General features: G+C 35.3%; 1 protein-coding gene and 1 non-coding gene across 3 annotated transcripts; one reads left to right on the plus strand and one right to left on the minus strand.

The window, feature by feature from the left end:
* Positions 1-60: 60 nt before the first annotated feature.
* Positions 61-12,370, minus strand: LOC131148859 (uncharacterized protein YKR070W-like). 2 transcript variants are annotated; one of them, XM_058098795.1, is made up of 12 exons: positions 12,216-12,370; positions 12,018-12,121; positions 11,565-11,600; positions 8,212-8,285; positions 7,915-7,955; positions 6,451-6,522; positions 6,120-6,315; positions 5,697-5,792; positions 5,518-5,585; positions 4,913-5,120; positions 4,737-4,820; positions 61-255 (listed from the first exon to the last, which is right to left on the minus strand). In XM_058098795.1, exons 1-12 carry the CDS (start codon positions 12,332-12,334, stop codon positions 196-198), a joined length of 1,158 nt encoding a protein of 385 aa, XP_057954778.1. In that variant the 5' UTR covers positions 12,335-12,370; the 3' UTR covers positions 61-195. The 2 variants fall into 2 exon arrangements, with proteins under 2 accessions (XP_057954778.1, XP_057954777.1); XM_058098794.1 differs by having other exon boundaries at positions 12,018-12,370.
* Positions 12,371-12,447: 77 nt separating this feature from the next.
* TRNAS-GCU (transfer RNA serine (anticodon GCU)) lies at positions 12,448-12,529 on the plus strand. The gene has a single exon. It is a non-coding gene; the product is annotated as a tRNA-Ser (tRNA).
* Positions 12,530-15,685: the final 3,156 nt, after the last annotated feature.

The raw sequence follows: 15,685 nt of genomic DNA on the forward strand, positions 1-15,685 counted from the left end.
CAAAGGACCACACAATTTAAGATCTAAATATGTGGACACCAAATGTGTCAAGAATTGATCTCGCAAACAAAGGAAGGAGCTGCTATGGCTCTTTGAACATTATTAAACAATTGTGTTCTTATGTGCATTTCTGTTCAATGGTTTTATTCCAAATTTTCAAAAGAAATAGAAATCTGAGAATTAAATGGCATGGAATTAGGAATTGCACTCCTTTCTCAAGATATAATCCACAGCCTCCTGGACGCTGTTGACAACCTGCACAAGCAACATAAGAAATAAACTTGCAGAAATTGTTAATTTACATTTCTACTCAAACCCAGCACGTACTCCTGGTTGCAGAATAAAAAAAAAACCTAATCAGGCTGCTTAAGAAAACCATAAAATTTATTTCTCTCAGAAAATGACCACACATGCTAGTTGATATAAGATAAAATTAATAGGTAGCAACAAGACACTTGGTAAAGAAATGACCTTAGTAGGAAGTCCCTCCTTTTAACTGTATTTGGGCAAATTCTGCTCCGTGCAAAGATCACTAACATGGAAATATCGTGTCTCAAAGCTCAATGGGTAAGAGAGCACAAAATTGAACTAGACTAATTTTTTTTTGGTAAAAGAGGGCAGCACCTCCTAACTTTATTAGAAAACCCCTCACTTATGGCGGAAGAAAACCGTGGTTACAATTTTGAGACTTTGGGACAACAAAAGCAAATTCCAAGACCCTAAAACTAACTTAACCAACATAAACCAAACCAAAAAATCAAACACCAGCACTTGAAAAACTAAGAAACTAGACCACTAAAAGTGTAATAACACAAAACATCATGAGCGCAAAGAAGGAAAATCCAACAAGTCCAATCGAATCATTTCCCTGACTTGCCGAGGAAGATCATTTTGGCAACAATATGATCGAGAAATACCAGATTCACCCTGTTTGGCAAAGAAATATGCACTTTTATTCGCCTCCCTGTAAACATGTTCCACTTTGAACTATATGTCTCTTAATACTAGCATAAGTTCTTCCCACAATTCCCATAAGTTCCAAACCGAGCACTTCCCAGAATTTATCCAACGAACCAACAAAGCAGAGTCACATGCAATCTCCACTTAATCAAATCCAAGATCTTTGCACAGATTAATCCCTAAAATAATCGCCTTCAATTCAGTCATGTTATTTGTTCCATAACCCAATAATGAGGAAAAAACTGCTTTAAATAAACCTTTTTCATCTCTTATCACACCTCCACCACCACAATTCTTTGGGTTACTTCTACAGTTCCCATTCACATTCAACTTAACCCAACCTATCCCAGGTTTACACCATCTGACTACATGAGGAAAACAAATCCTCACATTTTTAACTTGAAGATCCAAAACATGAAGGACTGCAATATCCGTGCAAGAAGCAGGTGCACATTTATTTAACTTGTCTGAAATGGATCTCAGCCAATATTTAATATCAAGCCATACAGTTCTCACCGAATCATGAATTGATTCCATCCTGACTCTACATCTACGAGTCTAGAGTCTCCAAATGATGAGACTAGGTGTAAGACCTACCAAAATGCCTAACTATGAGACCCGTCTTGCACAACTAAACCAGACATTAACTCTGCCTTTTCAAGTACTCGTTGCCATACAACTAACACCTAACGCCACAGCTGCTTTTTTCCATACCTCCTGAGCAAAAGATTTGGTGCAAAACACATGGTCTAGAGATTCAATCTTGGCATTTGAACAACAATCCCATTGAGAGGTCATCTGGACACCTACTTCTTTAATACGAGTATCAACCGGAAGACAAGTGAACTAAGACTTCCACATACAAATTGACACCCTTTTTGGCAACATAGGATGCCAAATCCATTTTGCAACTGAGAATTCCTCTTTATGCTCCCTTATAATTTCCCAAGCACTTGCTGTGGTGAATTTCACATCTGTTGAAGGTTCTCAAATTACTGTATCTAGATCCTCCTTGCAAGAAATAGCAGAATTCATTACTTCCTTAGCCTGATCTTCACCCAACAAATCCACTGATAAATCAACATTCCACCTATCTCTATCCTAACAATCTCGAGTTTGAAGCTTATGGTTACTGATTTCCTGAACCTTAGCACAAAGGGGGACAGAGGCTAACCAACGATCAAACCAGAAAGAAGCCAACCATTCTTTAATTCAAACACGGACATGCTCTAAAACTTCAGGAATCACACGAACAATCGATCTCCAAAATCTAGTTCCTTTCTCTAGTTTCATTTCTCTCAAGTGGTGTTTCTTATGCAAATACTTGGCTTTAAAGAATTGAGTCCATAGATTATCCATAGTTAACAATCTCCACACAAACTTCATATGAAATGATTTTTTTACCTCCTCCAAATCCCTAACCCCCAAACCACCCTCACCAACAAGCTTACATATATTAGACCAGGAACACCAATTCCTTTTCCTTTTGTCATTTACTCCACTCCAAAAAAATTTCGATAACATAGAATTTATCTTTTTGAAGACGGTAGTAGGAATGTCCAATACCGCCAATTGATGAACCGCCATTGATGATAATACATGCTTAATTAAAATTAGGTGCCCCCCTTGAGATAAAAGCTTAAATTTCAAACCCGCTATCTTTTTCCTCAATTTATCAACTAGGGGCTCTAAAATACGGCCCGTAAGATGACCCGATACCAAAAGAACACCCAAATATGTAGCAGGAAAACCTCCTTCCGCAAAACTAATCGTCCTTAACATAGATCTTTTCCGAGCAAAAGCAATTCTCTTTGACAAAAAAATCCTTGACTTTTTTTTATTTATCAATTGACCAGACCAATCCTTATACTTCTTCAAAGTCATAATAAGCATTCGAATAGAACTTCTCTTGCCATTGGCAAAAATAAGAATGTTATCCGCATAGAGAAGGTGAGATACCAAAGGCACCCCATGAGGATGATGGTAAGCCCTTATCTTATTCTCCATAAAATTTTTCTTTAGAAGCTGAGAGAGAACTTCCTGTAGGATAATAAATAGATAAGGAGATAAAGGATCTCCTTGGCGAAGCCCTCGAGAAGGTTTAAAGAAACCTTTATAAATGTTATTCATCATAATGGAGAACCAAGGAGAGGAAACACATTCCACCACTAAACCACAGAATCTTCGTGAGAAACCAAAACTTTTCAGAACCAAGTTTAAAAAATCCCAATCGACCCTACCATATGCCTTAGTCATGTTTACTTTGATCATTACATTTCTACCATTAGACTTCTTATGCAGTGAATGAACCATTTCTTGTGTCAAAGAAATATTTTCAAATATACTTCTACCAGGAATGAAAGCTCCCTGTTCCGGAGAAATCAAAGCAGACAATAAACCTGTCATCCTTGCAACAATAATTTTTGAAAAAATTTTGTAAATAACACTACAAAGACTAAAAGGCCTAAACTTGTCAAAACTCTGAGGATTTTGAACTTTTGGGATTAGAACAATGTAAGATGTAGAATAAAATCTAGGAAGAGGGGATCTAGCAAAAAAATCTCTAATTGCATCGATCACGTCTTCTTTTACAATATCCCAGTAATCCTGGAAAAAAGCTTAGCCAAAACCATCCGGACCTGGGCTACTATTTCTCGGGATAGAAAGAATAGCATCCCTTGGAAAATTAGACTATTTAGTCTCACTTTGAAATTTTCAAATAATTACAAAGCAACCGTTGTTTCATATCACCATTGGAAAACTAGAAAACAAGATAGCATTTTTGAAAAATATTTTCCACCACTGATCATGCCCTCCTTATCTTTCATGCACGAATTGTGTGCTTAATTGGTGTTTTGGACATTGCCCCTGCCCATTGTAGTTGAACAATATGACGCCCAAATACAAACCCAAAGCCTTGGGCCCTAGCCTTTTCGTGTCAGGAGCAATGGCTTAAAAATAACTGACTGCTATAGCTAAGCAACACGTTATATAAATATACAAGCTGAGATGTCAAGCATGAAGCATGCAACTAGCTAATTCAATAAAATTATTTATATATTATCTGATGTTGGACATAGGCCAGTCTGAGTGGCATCTGCTAGCACGCTCAAAACAAGTCTTTTGGTCTTGCTGCAGAGCTGAAGTTATAAACACACTTTCAGACCTAAACTGTGTTTCTGCTCCCAGAATTATGGATACACGCATATCTTAATGGCTTCTACAAATAACAAATTTTTTTCTCTCTTCATTGCTCTGTGGGTAGATCATATATGCTCCAAAATTTGATTGCTATTTATCTTGTTGGTCAGTTTTTTTTTTGTACTTTTTCAGGAGAATTCAAACCATAAATTTTAGGACAAAAGACATTCATCTCCTGAGATTTCAAAAATGCCACAAACCTCCTTTAAGGTTTGCCAAGAAGACACAAACCTCCCCTAAAAAAACTTTTCTTTTAGCAAAATACAAGGGGAGGTTTTTGTCTTTTTGACAAACCTTAGGAAAGGTCCCTAGAATTTTGAAAACCTTAAGGGAGATCTTTAAAATTTTTGACACTTGAGAGAAGGTTATTGTCTTTTTACCAAAACTTAGGAGAGGTTAATATCTTTTGCCCTAAATTTTATTTTAGAGAATATCCCAAAGAGGGATCACCTTTCAGAAAAAAGAAAGAGAACACTTCGACTCCACCCAAAAAAGGTAATGCATTTGCATTTTGAAAGATAAAGTGAAAAAAAAAATCAATATTTGCACACTAGAGACATTCATCATTCACCTACCACATTTGCGGGAAACTCTACATGGTTTTCCTTTCCCTTGAAAACTCCTGTCCTTGTCAAAATAGAAAACCAAGGATGTCCAGCCTGAAATGGAATAATACAGAATGTCCATTGCATTATACTCAAATATCTTTCAGTGAATTATAAATCCCCATCCCAGTCCTACAGAGACAAACCTGCTGTGCACCTTTGATGTCAACTGAAGGATTATCTCCTACCATATACAGTGTTTTGAAAGGATGAAGTCCAGCTTTTCTATGGTCCATAACCTGAACATCATGATAAAGAGATGGCACAAGTTGACTCAGTACAGTTTCAGCATTCTTGAAAACAAATGGATTTGGCTTTCCAAAAGACGTATACTCCAGAGCATTAGAGTGGATTCTGCAATTTTCAACAAATGCTATTAGAACAGCATAGAAAATTTTTAGAAAAGAAATACAGAAGACATGTCACTTTACAATCCAAATAACAAGCAGGATTACAGCATATTAAAATTACTTAACATATTCTTTAGAAACTTCATCCTTTCTTAACCAACTACCCATCTTTGAAATGACTTACTGCCACCCCTTATAGAGGTATGGCAGTCAATTATTTTAGGGATATTAGTAAACTAATTTATGCTAATATAAGCTCATGGCCCATCCAAGATTGGCCATACAAAATAGTCAACCATGCCTTTTTAATAGAAACAAAAAATTGGAGGAGACGACAAATATAACAATGTAAATTCCATTGCTTATTCTACTCTTGGATACAAGTATACCTTTAGCCTTACCTATTGAAGATGGACTCCAATGCAATTCTGAAAGCTCCCATACCCAGACGTTCAGAAGGAAAAGCAGCCTATCTTTAGTGGCACCTTATCAGTACATTAATGTTTCATAAAAACTATTGCATAAAAATTTCAGTAAATAAAGAACACGACAAACCTCCATTGTAAAACATTATACCAACCTGGTATTCAAGGTCGTCATTCGCAATATACAGAGGTGGTTGGCGTCCAATATCCCTTCCAGGAAGACCTCCAGTTCTTAAAATGTCACAAAGAACCTGAAACCACCAGCAAGTTTAGAGCTTCATGCCTTCACTAATAAACTTGGGAGAAAAAGAAAGCAAGGAATTAAAATGTACATGCACCACACACATTAATCAGGTGTAACTTTGGACATCCTACAGAAATAAGAAATTGGAACAATTGATGGTCAAGGGATGTCCATCATAGCAATTTTTTATATTTTAATTCTGATCATCCATATAGCAGAAATTTGAAGGACGTTTCCATAAAATTATAGTAGCACGCATGAAGTCAAGTACACTCTTAGAATTAGAATTAGAAAATCATTTACATATATGAATCAATTTTAGGTTGAAGAGAACCTGAATGTCCCTGCTCCAGTCAACAGAATCGCTTACAATAAATGCTGCCTGAACTCTCTGAGAGTTGATACTGTTTCCTTGGTCCATATCCTTGAAACTGCTCTTCCCAACCTGCTTAGTTGTCCATTTCTTATATTGTGCCAAAGGATCAATGTTGTCAAAGTAGGAAGCATATTCATCAATAGAAAGAACATTTCTGCAAATAAAGTCAATGAGCACACAAACAAATCTAAAGCACAAGGGTAAACAATATAGGAGAGAGAATCAACTGTCATAATGAAAATTGACATACACAAATTAGATTGACCCAGACAATTGGGCCAAAACTTACTTAAAGCCATACTCAGACATAACTGCAGCAGGTTCTCCTTTTCCTACAGCAATAACAAGTTCACTCTCATACCTGTACAAAAATGAAATTATAAATTTATTAAGGAAGAACTGCAGGCATAACTGCAGCAGGTTCTCCTTTTCCTATAGCAATAACAAGTTCACTCTCATACCTGTACAAAAATGAAATTATAAATCTAATAAAGAAGAGGTGCAGATGATGAGATGTATATTTCATTACCGAAGGAAGCAGAGCTCCTTTATTGGTAAGACATTTTATGATTTTACGAACCTCAATTTTTTATCCATTCGGATAACATCTCGTAAATCCCATCTCTTGTTTCCTATGCATGGTCTTCTTTGCTCATACTCTAAATTTATTTGAACTCAATACTTCCTGTAACTTTTTACATGTATAACATTACCAGGTGCCACATGTTTGGTGGCTAATGAAATGTATGTCCTCTCTGGTACCAATTATATTCTGTGTCAAACAATCAATTAACAGACTCTCAGATGTTCAGCAAAGCCTTCAATGAAGTTTAAGGGGCAGAATCAACCTGCCTGGAGATTCATGCTTATCATTGTGGGTGTGAACCAAAATCTTTTCAAATATTGATTCAAATGCACGTACCATTAAATATATTCGATTGGATCAGCTAGTCAAGCAAACTTTTATTGCAAGAAGTTTTAGACACAGAAAAGCTAATTCACAGGATTTATTTTTCACTTCTATTGTTTGGGTTTGTGACCAACAGAAGCGGAGAAGTGATCAGATGATAGTTCAACACTTTAGCAGATGATTGTACAAGGAAAATGGAAAAGAAAGAACGGAAAAAACAATAAATAAGGAATTGATTTGGATAAGGAATCAAATTTTTGATTCATGATGGATGAAGGATTTTCCTAGATTATACAATTCAATTCTCAGAGATGAATTGATTTGGTAGTTCATGTATCATGATATTGATCTGATTCAGTATCATCTACCAAATGAAAGATATTACCATCTAACAGCTCACCCTACTGAAGTAACAAGGTGTCATCTGTTTGGTGGCTAAGAAATGGTTTCCACTTTAAGTGAAGAGGTTGCAAAGAAGGGAAGTGGGCTGTAGGGTTCCCATTGACTAAAGCATAATGAACACTCTTGGTATGGAAGCACATACTACTATTATCTCTCATCTGCCTATTGATAGCAACAAATAGTTTTCTGGCCATTTATATTATATTTTGATTTTTTTCTACCTCAATCATAACTTTATTAGCGAAGTGGTGGTTTTTTGGTGTTTTTTTCGACTCTACTAATTTTTCTGCTGTCTTTAACTTCTCCAAGAATTTATAGGAACTTTAATCTTATTGTTGTCTGTTTTTGCATAATTGCTAATACTTCATTCTACTTGCAAAAGAAAATTGTTCATATTAAATTGATTCTTATCATGGATCAGTCTTTAGTGACAATGCATACCTATTTACCAGTTGTTTGAAAAGTGTATGACCCTGTATAACCTGCATCAATATTGTAGTCAAAAGAGAGAATTACACCTAAGGAGTCATTGCACTTAAAAAGTATAAAAAAAATAAAAAATGCAGGAGTTTGGTGGGTAAACGCGTTCAATTATATGTGCAGAGGTAATAAAACTCTGTCAAGCCCCAGTTTTCTTCGACTTCTAAGCAACTTCTAAGCAAATTGATATTAACAATAGTAACTGTTTCAAAAGAGAACAACAATTCAAAGATATTTGGATATTCTTCACAAGAGAACCTGTGAAGGTAAAATTTGTAAACCCAACAGTTCGCTTAGCTCAAGTGCTCTTTTAGACTCACGGACACCACCTCCTGTTGAAAATTGACAGAGAGTGAATGCAATAGAGTAGATTGTACGAAAAATGCAATATTTTAAGCAGTGCAGACGTTAAAATTCTAACATCCATAGTTCCATACTTTTCTACTTACATGTATTAGTTTTTATTTTCTTTTCTTTTTCATATTTTTGGATCAAGGTTTTGAACAGCATCTGTGATACACTGCTTGTAGTGGTGAGAATGGAAATCAAAACTGCATAACAGCTGCTCTTAAGGTCACTACAATTGCTACATCAGTAAAACTACCTTTTTTGTTTTTTTAATCATTATAACTTATGCTTCTCCTTCTTCTTGTTCTTCTTCTTCTTCAAAGGAGGAGGAGGAGGAGGTTTGTAAATCCTACAAGAGATGCTTTAATTGACAATTTGATACAAAGAATTTCAGTTAAAAGACTATTTTATTTTGTTATCATTCAAAATTTGGTATTTATTTTCTGTTTTTTCAACTCCAACCTCCTTTTCTTTTCTACTTTCTATCTTGTTCAAAATTTTTAGAAAGTTATTTTTTCAATAGCAAGTTTTATGATTTTAATACTATAATTTTATGGCTGAGATAATATAAATATAGCTAAATAAATTAATAAAAAAGTTGATATAGAATCATTAAAAGTTGAAGACTATAAATAATCAAATAACAGAACATGTAAAATTTATTATATTTTTAATGCGCATAACAGATTAATTGTGTGTATTAAGTACATACTTAGTTTGTTCTATTTCATTAATTTATTCGTCACAAACTTTTCATGTTACCTGATCTACTTATCATATTATTTCATACGATTAGTCATGATCAATTTATGTCTATGATAAAAAAATAATAAAAAGTAAAAAAGAAAAAAATTGTTAGCGCCAAAACTTTTAGGAGAAAAAGTGTAAATTAAAAATTTATCCTTTCATCTTTCTTGAAGCAATTTGTGCCATGATAGTGCACTCTTGATTAAAGTCTTAAAGCTTAGGTAGAGAAGAAGTAATACTAAGTTGTACAAAAAAAAAAAGAAGCTAAAATGTGTAAGTTACTCTAGTTATATTCTCACCCAATAATTGAATAGAAGACCATTCCTCCTTCCCACATCATCAATTGAGGTCTTAGATTCAAAACTTGGGATAGGATAGGGAAGGGTTTGTGAAAGAAGATGTCCTTCTTCCATTATGCTGCTCAATCTTTGTAAACCTCTAAATGATCCAAAAAAAATTTTTTTTTTAAGACAAAATATCCAAAAAGTAAAAGTTTCTGAGATGAAAATGCTTAAATGGATGAGTGGTATAACATTGAAAGATAAATTAAGGAACAAACATATTCGTGGTAAGTTAAGTTTAGCTCCTATAGAAGATAAGATAAGTGAGGGATGACTTAGATGGTATGGACACTTACAACATAGACCACATAGTGCACCAGTGAAGAAGAGTAAGTTAGTTACTGTGGGGGGGTAGTTGAAGGGGTAGTAAGGGTAGACCTAAAATAACTTGAGAGGAGATAGTTAGTAAGGATTTAATATTCCTGAATCTGGCAAAAGAAATGGTCCATGTTGCATAAATTGGCGGAAAAAGATTCATATAACTGACCCCACCTAGTGGGACTTAAGACTTGGTTTTGTTGTTATTGTTGTTGTTGGGAGCATAATATTAATGAAAAAAAAATCTTTGTTTTAAATCATCATAATGTAAAAGAAGATTTTTGGGAGACCAGGAAGGTGGACACCACCAACTCTGGATCTATCACTACATAAAAAGAAAATACAATAAAAAGTTTGTTTTGAATTACTGATTAGATCATTTTGGGTTTTAATTGTAAAGAAAGTGCTGTAAAAAATATGCTTTTCATTGGATATCAATCAAAAATAGAACCAAGAAAACTAGATAACTATAATAAATAAAATGCCACCAAAGTTTCCAACTTTCAACCAATTAAATACATCCATACATCACAATAAACAGATCAAATATTTTTTCAGAAGTTCCAAGAGCTTAGAACTTCATCTGCAAGTCTCATTTAAAAGCCCCAAAATCAGAACACATGTTTATGGCTTTTCAGTAATAGGGGAGTTGAAAAGTTATTTCCTGCTCTAACACATACACCACCACAACAGTTTGTTTAACACTAGGAGATGTTGAGAGGAAAAATAAGTGAAGCCACATGGAATTCTAGAGTCTCTCTTTAAATCAAGATAAGGAATGAGGCATTTATGTCAATAGTTTTATCTCCTCCTTCTGAAAGTGCTGCAATTTTGCTAAGCAGCACTCAGCCTTTTGAAGATTTCAAACAAGGTATTGTGAGCAACCGAATTACGAGAAACTGAGGTGCATATAACTCACATAAAGGAAAAAGAAAGAAATTTTTTTTTTAAAGAAAAAGAAGCTTATTTTCACCGAGTGCACAACTATGTAAGGAGTTCATCCCCAAACTACTAATGAGTTACTTGCAGCTTCTCCAAATCAAAAAGCCTAGTTGGCACAATGCATTAAAAAAAATGAAACTCTTCTCATTTTAGACTTTGAAAAGTAAAGTCAAAGTAATACAATTTTTTACTTTTTTGAACATTTGTATTCCTTCAATGGACTTGAAATTCTATTAGCAGTAGAACAAAGGCTTCTAAAAAGGAAGACGGCAAGAAAAGTGGGTAGGGGACTTATGAGATTAATAATAACTGTTTGAACAGTCATCATGCTACTTATAACAAGATAGAAGACTGCCCAAAAGATTAGGCTAATGAGACTAGTGGTAATTCGCTATGGTATGAATTATGAAAGCAGGACGAGCTCAGTTTGAACCCCTCTCACCTCACCTCACCTCTCCTCACTTCACCTCCCAAATAAAATCAAAAATACCACATACAGGGCCCCATTCATTAAGAGAAAGAAAAAGCTCAAATTTGGAGGGGTATATTTGAGGCTTGATACACATTATTGACCAACAATTAATACCTGAAGCTTTTTGGTCAAAACATTCGATAACATGGTGATCCCAGGTTCAAGCCATTGCCAGGTGGTCCAAAGTTCAATTCTCAGTGAGTATATATACCCCCATTAATGTATCATTCCACGCGCAGGCAGTTATACACAAGAGGGTGGATCACTCACCAGGGAGAGTATCAAGGCTTTACATATTGTTGGCCCACAAACTAATAGCTTAGGCATTTAAGATAACTAGCAACTTAACACTCAAGTCATAATCATGATTCATTTTAACATGCAAAACGATCTCTATGGCGCAAAATGGAGTGCAACTCAACATTGTAAAATATGCAACTCACCATTAGTCAAGAAAACATAAGGAATTGTCAAAGTGCCTGCCCACAAAAACCAGTGCCGTTAGTAGAATAAAGCGAATTTTACTACTCGGAGAAGTCTCTCTATCTATAGCATCCATTAACAAACTTAGTCACAATGCATTCAAACATAGCCACATAGGGAATCGCAAGCAACTATCACAATACATCCAAACTAGACAGAGCGACATCAATCATGGTCCATTCGACTACAAAAAAATTGCTGGAAAATAGAAGGAAAACCAGAAACCTTGCAACTCGTAATTGCCATTCGCACGTCAATACATTATAAACATCATCATTTTTTTTTTTTTTCTGTTCCCAATCGAAAAAAGTAGCAAATTCAGCATATAATTCAAGAACTACAGTTGAAACCAATGCATGAAACAACAAAGATTATTGCAATAATAGATCCTCAAAAAAGTACTCTTGAGGTACCACTATCGTCATACAGCCTTTTCAGAGCCTGCGGAGAGCCTCCGATCGGAGTGTTGCCTCGCAAAATGACGCCATCGATATCAAACGCAATGCCGAAAGAAGGCCTGAAGAGCTCTCGGGGAGTAAGAAATAAGCTCATACGCAAGTACAATAGAATGAATTTGAGACTTAGCAGAATTGATTGGAATACGGACGAACCGTCGGGAATGCGAGAGAAGCTGCGAGAAGGAACGCGAGATGATGGAGAAGAGAGGATGTAACGAAGAAGCTTTGCTTCCATTTTTGGAATTCTTTGCGAAGCTGGTTCCAATTCTCATTTCTTGCACTCGGGAAGAAGATGCGATGGTTAGATGTTGTAGCCTGGCAGGCTTGAAGCAGATCCGTCGTTTTTGCAGGTTATAAAAATTTTTGGCAATAGGAAGGCAACAACGTCGCTTTGGCCGAGTGGTTAAGGCGCGTGCCTGCTAAGTACGTGGGGTTTCCCCGCGAGAGTTCGAATCTCTCAGGCGACGAAGTTGTTTTTCCATGCCTACAAAATGAAAATTTTTTATTAGAATTATTTGAATTTATAGATATCAATTTCAATTGATTTCATTGAATAAAAATAAATGATCAAAAGATTGTAATTGAAAACAAATGATCAAAAGAATGCAATTTGAATAAAGTCTATATCACTTAGTTTTCAACTTTTTGAAAATATATGAACTGATAAATTATTGTAAAAATTTTGACAAAATCTCTTAAAATTTAGTATATCTATCCATGTTTGTACCTGTTCAAAGAAAACAATTTTTATTGACAATTAATGCCAGTATTTTCACAACTTTCATACACAAGTGTTTACGTTCAAGCAATTTTTAAGCAAAAATCGTTGGACCATTCAGCAAGTTTTAAATAAGGAGGGTTGCTCACTGGTTGACACATGGTCTAACAAGTTTTGCAATGCCTACAAAATGTAATTTTTTTTATTGGAATTATTTGGATCAATAATTATTGATTTCAATTGATTTCGCTGAATGAAAATAAATGATCAAAATAATGCAATTTGAATAAAAGCCGTTATCACTTAGTTTTCAACTTTTTGAGAATATATGAATCGATAAATTACTGTAAAAATTTCGACTGAGTCTCCTCTTAAAATGGAGTATATCTATCAATGCTTGCACATGTTCAAAGAAAACAATTTTCATCGGTAATCGATACCAGTATTTTCACAACTTTTATACACAAGTGTTTACATTCACACTACATCAAATTACTGTAAAATTTTCAACAAAGTCACCTTTTAAAATTGAGTGTATCAGTCCATGGTTGCACCTGTTCAAAGAAAAGAAATTTCATCAGCAATCGATACTAGTATTTTCACAACTTTTATACACAACTATTGACATTCACAATACATTGAATTACTGTAAAATTTTCGACAAAGTCTCCTCTTAAAATCGAGTTTATCCATCCATACTTGCACATGTTCAAAGAAAACAATTTTCATTAGCAATCGATACCAGCATTTTCAAAACTTTCATATACCAATGTTGACATTCACATTACCTTAAATTCATGTAAAAATTCCGATAATCGATAATAGTATTTCACAACTTTCATATACAATTGCTAGACTTGACAAAATGGATAAAAATCCGTTAATCTGACCCGCATTCGATCTGTTTTAATCGACTTAAAATCAACCACTTGCTAAATGAGTCCAATATGATTTTCAATTTTCATATCTATCTCCTTAGTGAGTCGAATCGGTTTTATCCGGCGAATTTCCGTCAGACTACTTGAAAACCCATTACTAAGCCCAATGTGCCGACAGTGCCCACACGACCCATTTTGCCAGGCCTTCACAGCCCAGTAGCTAGTAGCCCACACAAACACAAGCAAGAAGCAGCCCCTCTCAAGTCTCAAATCCTATTAGGGTTTCAACTTTCATTGTTTCAATTTTCAAAGTTCAAACTTCAAACTATCATTTCCAGTTGCGCAACCACATCCCACGACGACCCACTGCCACTGCCATCGCCGACTGTCACCCACAGCCACGATCCACGATTCCCTCACGGCCTTGCCGGCTCGCCCAATCTTTTGTCTTCCCTTGTGGCTTGCGGCCTTGCCCAGTCGTCTTCGTCTTCGTTCCCTGCGGCTTGCGAACTCGTCAGTTGTCTCCGTCTCTCGCCAATGACAACTCCCTCGCGGCCTCGCCTATCTTCCCTCAAGGCCTCATCTAGTGACTCCAGAGTCCAGTCACTTTGTGGTTTGCCTTTCTACTGTATCTCATGATTCTCATTTCTTTTACTCTTTTTGATTTTTTTTTAGAAAAAAACAAAAAAAAGATAATAGAAATCTATACCTATTTTGAGTTTTTAGTTTTCATTGCATAAGTTGCAGGCTAAATGTTTTCTTCATTTCATGCATGATTAACATTTGAGTTTCTTCAGTTTTAATGATAAAAGTAAATTTTTATTTTTAATATTATTAGATGTTGAGAAAAAATATAATGGAAAATACATTTTTTTTTCTTTATCTCAAATAAAGTTCTTGATTCAAATAGGGCCTTAAGTGTTTTTTCTTATAAATGAAATTTACTGAGCTTTGCATTTTACTAAAAATGAAATCCACATTTTTTGAAGACCGAATGATTGATATAATTACTAAAAAAGTTAATATACAAAATAATCGCAAGTTATCATATACAACTTAAATTATTATGACACAAAATAAATTATTAATAAAATTATAATTGAGAATGGCGAATTATCCGCCCATCCGCCATGAATTATCTGACTAGAAACCGCCTAATCCACCACTTAAACGAGTCGAATATGGATTATGATTTTTTCACATGATAATCTGTCTTATCCACCACAGATTATCCGACCTGGTCCGCTTTGCCAGGTTTAACAATTTCATACATTGAGACTATGAAAGCAGTAGTTTTCAATTACATATACATATTGGGCAACAAAAAATAAACATCCCCAGTTATACAGGAATAATGCAATGAGGCTATTCAAATGAAATCAAAAGAATCGATGCTATACAAATGAAATTAAAAGAATCAAACTACATATACAACAAATGCCCACTCAAGTGACACGCGCAAGTCGTCTTCAGTGTCAGGGTGGTTGTCATCTGCTTCCGCCCTCTCCTTACTAGTCATCTCCATCTGATCTCCTACCCTATCATCGTTCTGTATGTCTATTAACTTTGCCCTGAGGTACTACATCATCATTATCCATATGAAGTGGATGGGGAGAGAACTCATATAATGATGATGTACGGGAATGAGGTGACATGATTGGTGCATCCACGTCCTCCGCGTCTAGACTGTTGTCCAACAAGAATGACATGGATGGGGTGCTAGCAGAGTCAAACAAGGACAAACCTGAAGGCCTGGAGGATGAAGGAATATTTGCAGCGTGCGGATGATGTGATTTGGTTATGGTCCTGTGATAGAAATTCATTCAAACACGTGTGTGAACTACCATATTAAGTGATTTCGAATAAATTGTGTTTCTTCTAAAACATTGCATGGAATCTCCATCTACAGTCAAACTCCTTGCACTTAACAACTCATAACATTGGGTTAGACTGCACCGCATAAAAGTCATGGTGAGTTCGAGCGTGATAAATTTGCACCGCAACTATCAACTGATCATTCAACCCAA

Source organism: Malania oleifera, chromosome 2 (genome assembly GCF_029873635.1).
Source record: "Malania oleifera isolate guangnan ecotype guangnan chromosome 2, ASM2987363v1, whole genome shotgun sequence".
Taxonomy (NCBI): domain Eukaryota; kingdom Viridiplantae; phylum Streptophyta; class Magnoliopsida; order Santalales; family Ximeniaceae; genus Malania; species Malania oleifera.

Bases quoted from the DNA above. Each gene is read 5' to 3' on its own strand.
- LOC131148859 (XM_058098794.1), bottom strand. From the start codon at position 12,297: ATGGAAGCAAAGCTTCTTCGTTACATCCTCTCTTCTCCATCATCTCGC. The intron at 7,956-8,211 runs GTTCTCTTGTGA...ATATTGATGCAG, and splicing joins TACAAATTTTACCTTCACAG to GTTATACAGGGTCATACACT. The intron at 6,523-7,914 runs GTATGCATTGTC...ATTTTTGTACAG, and splicing joins TTCAAACAACTGGTAAATAG to GTATGAGAGTGAACTTGTTA.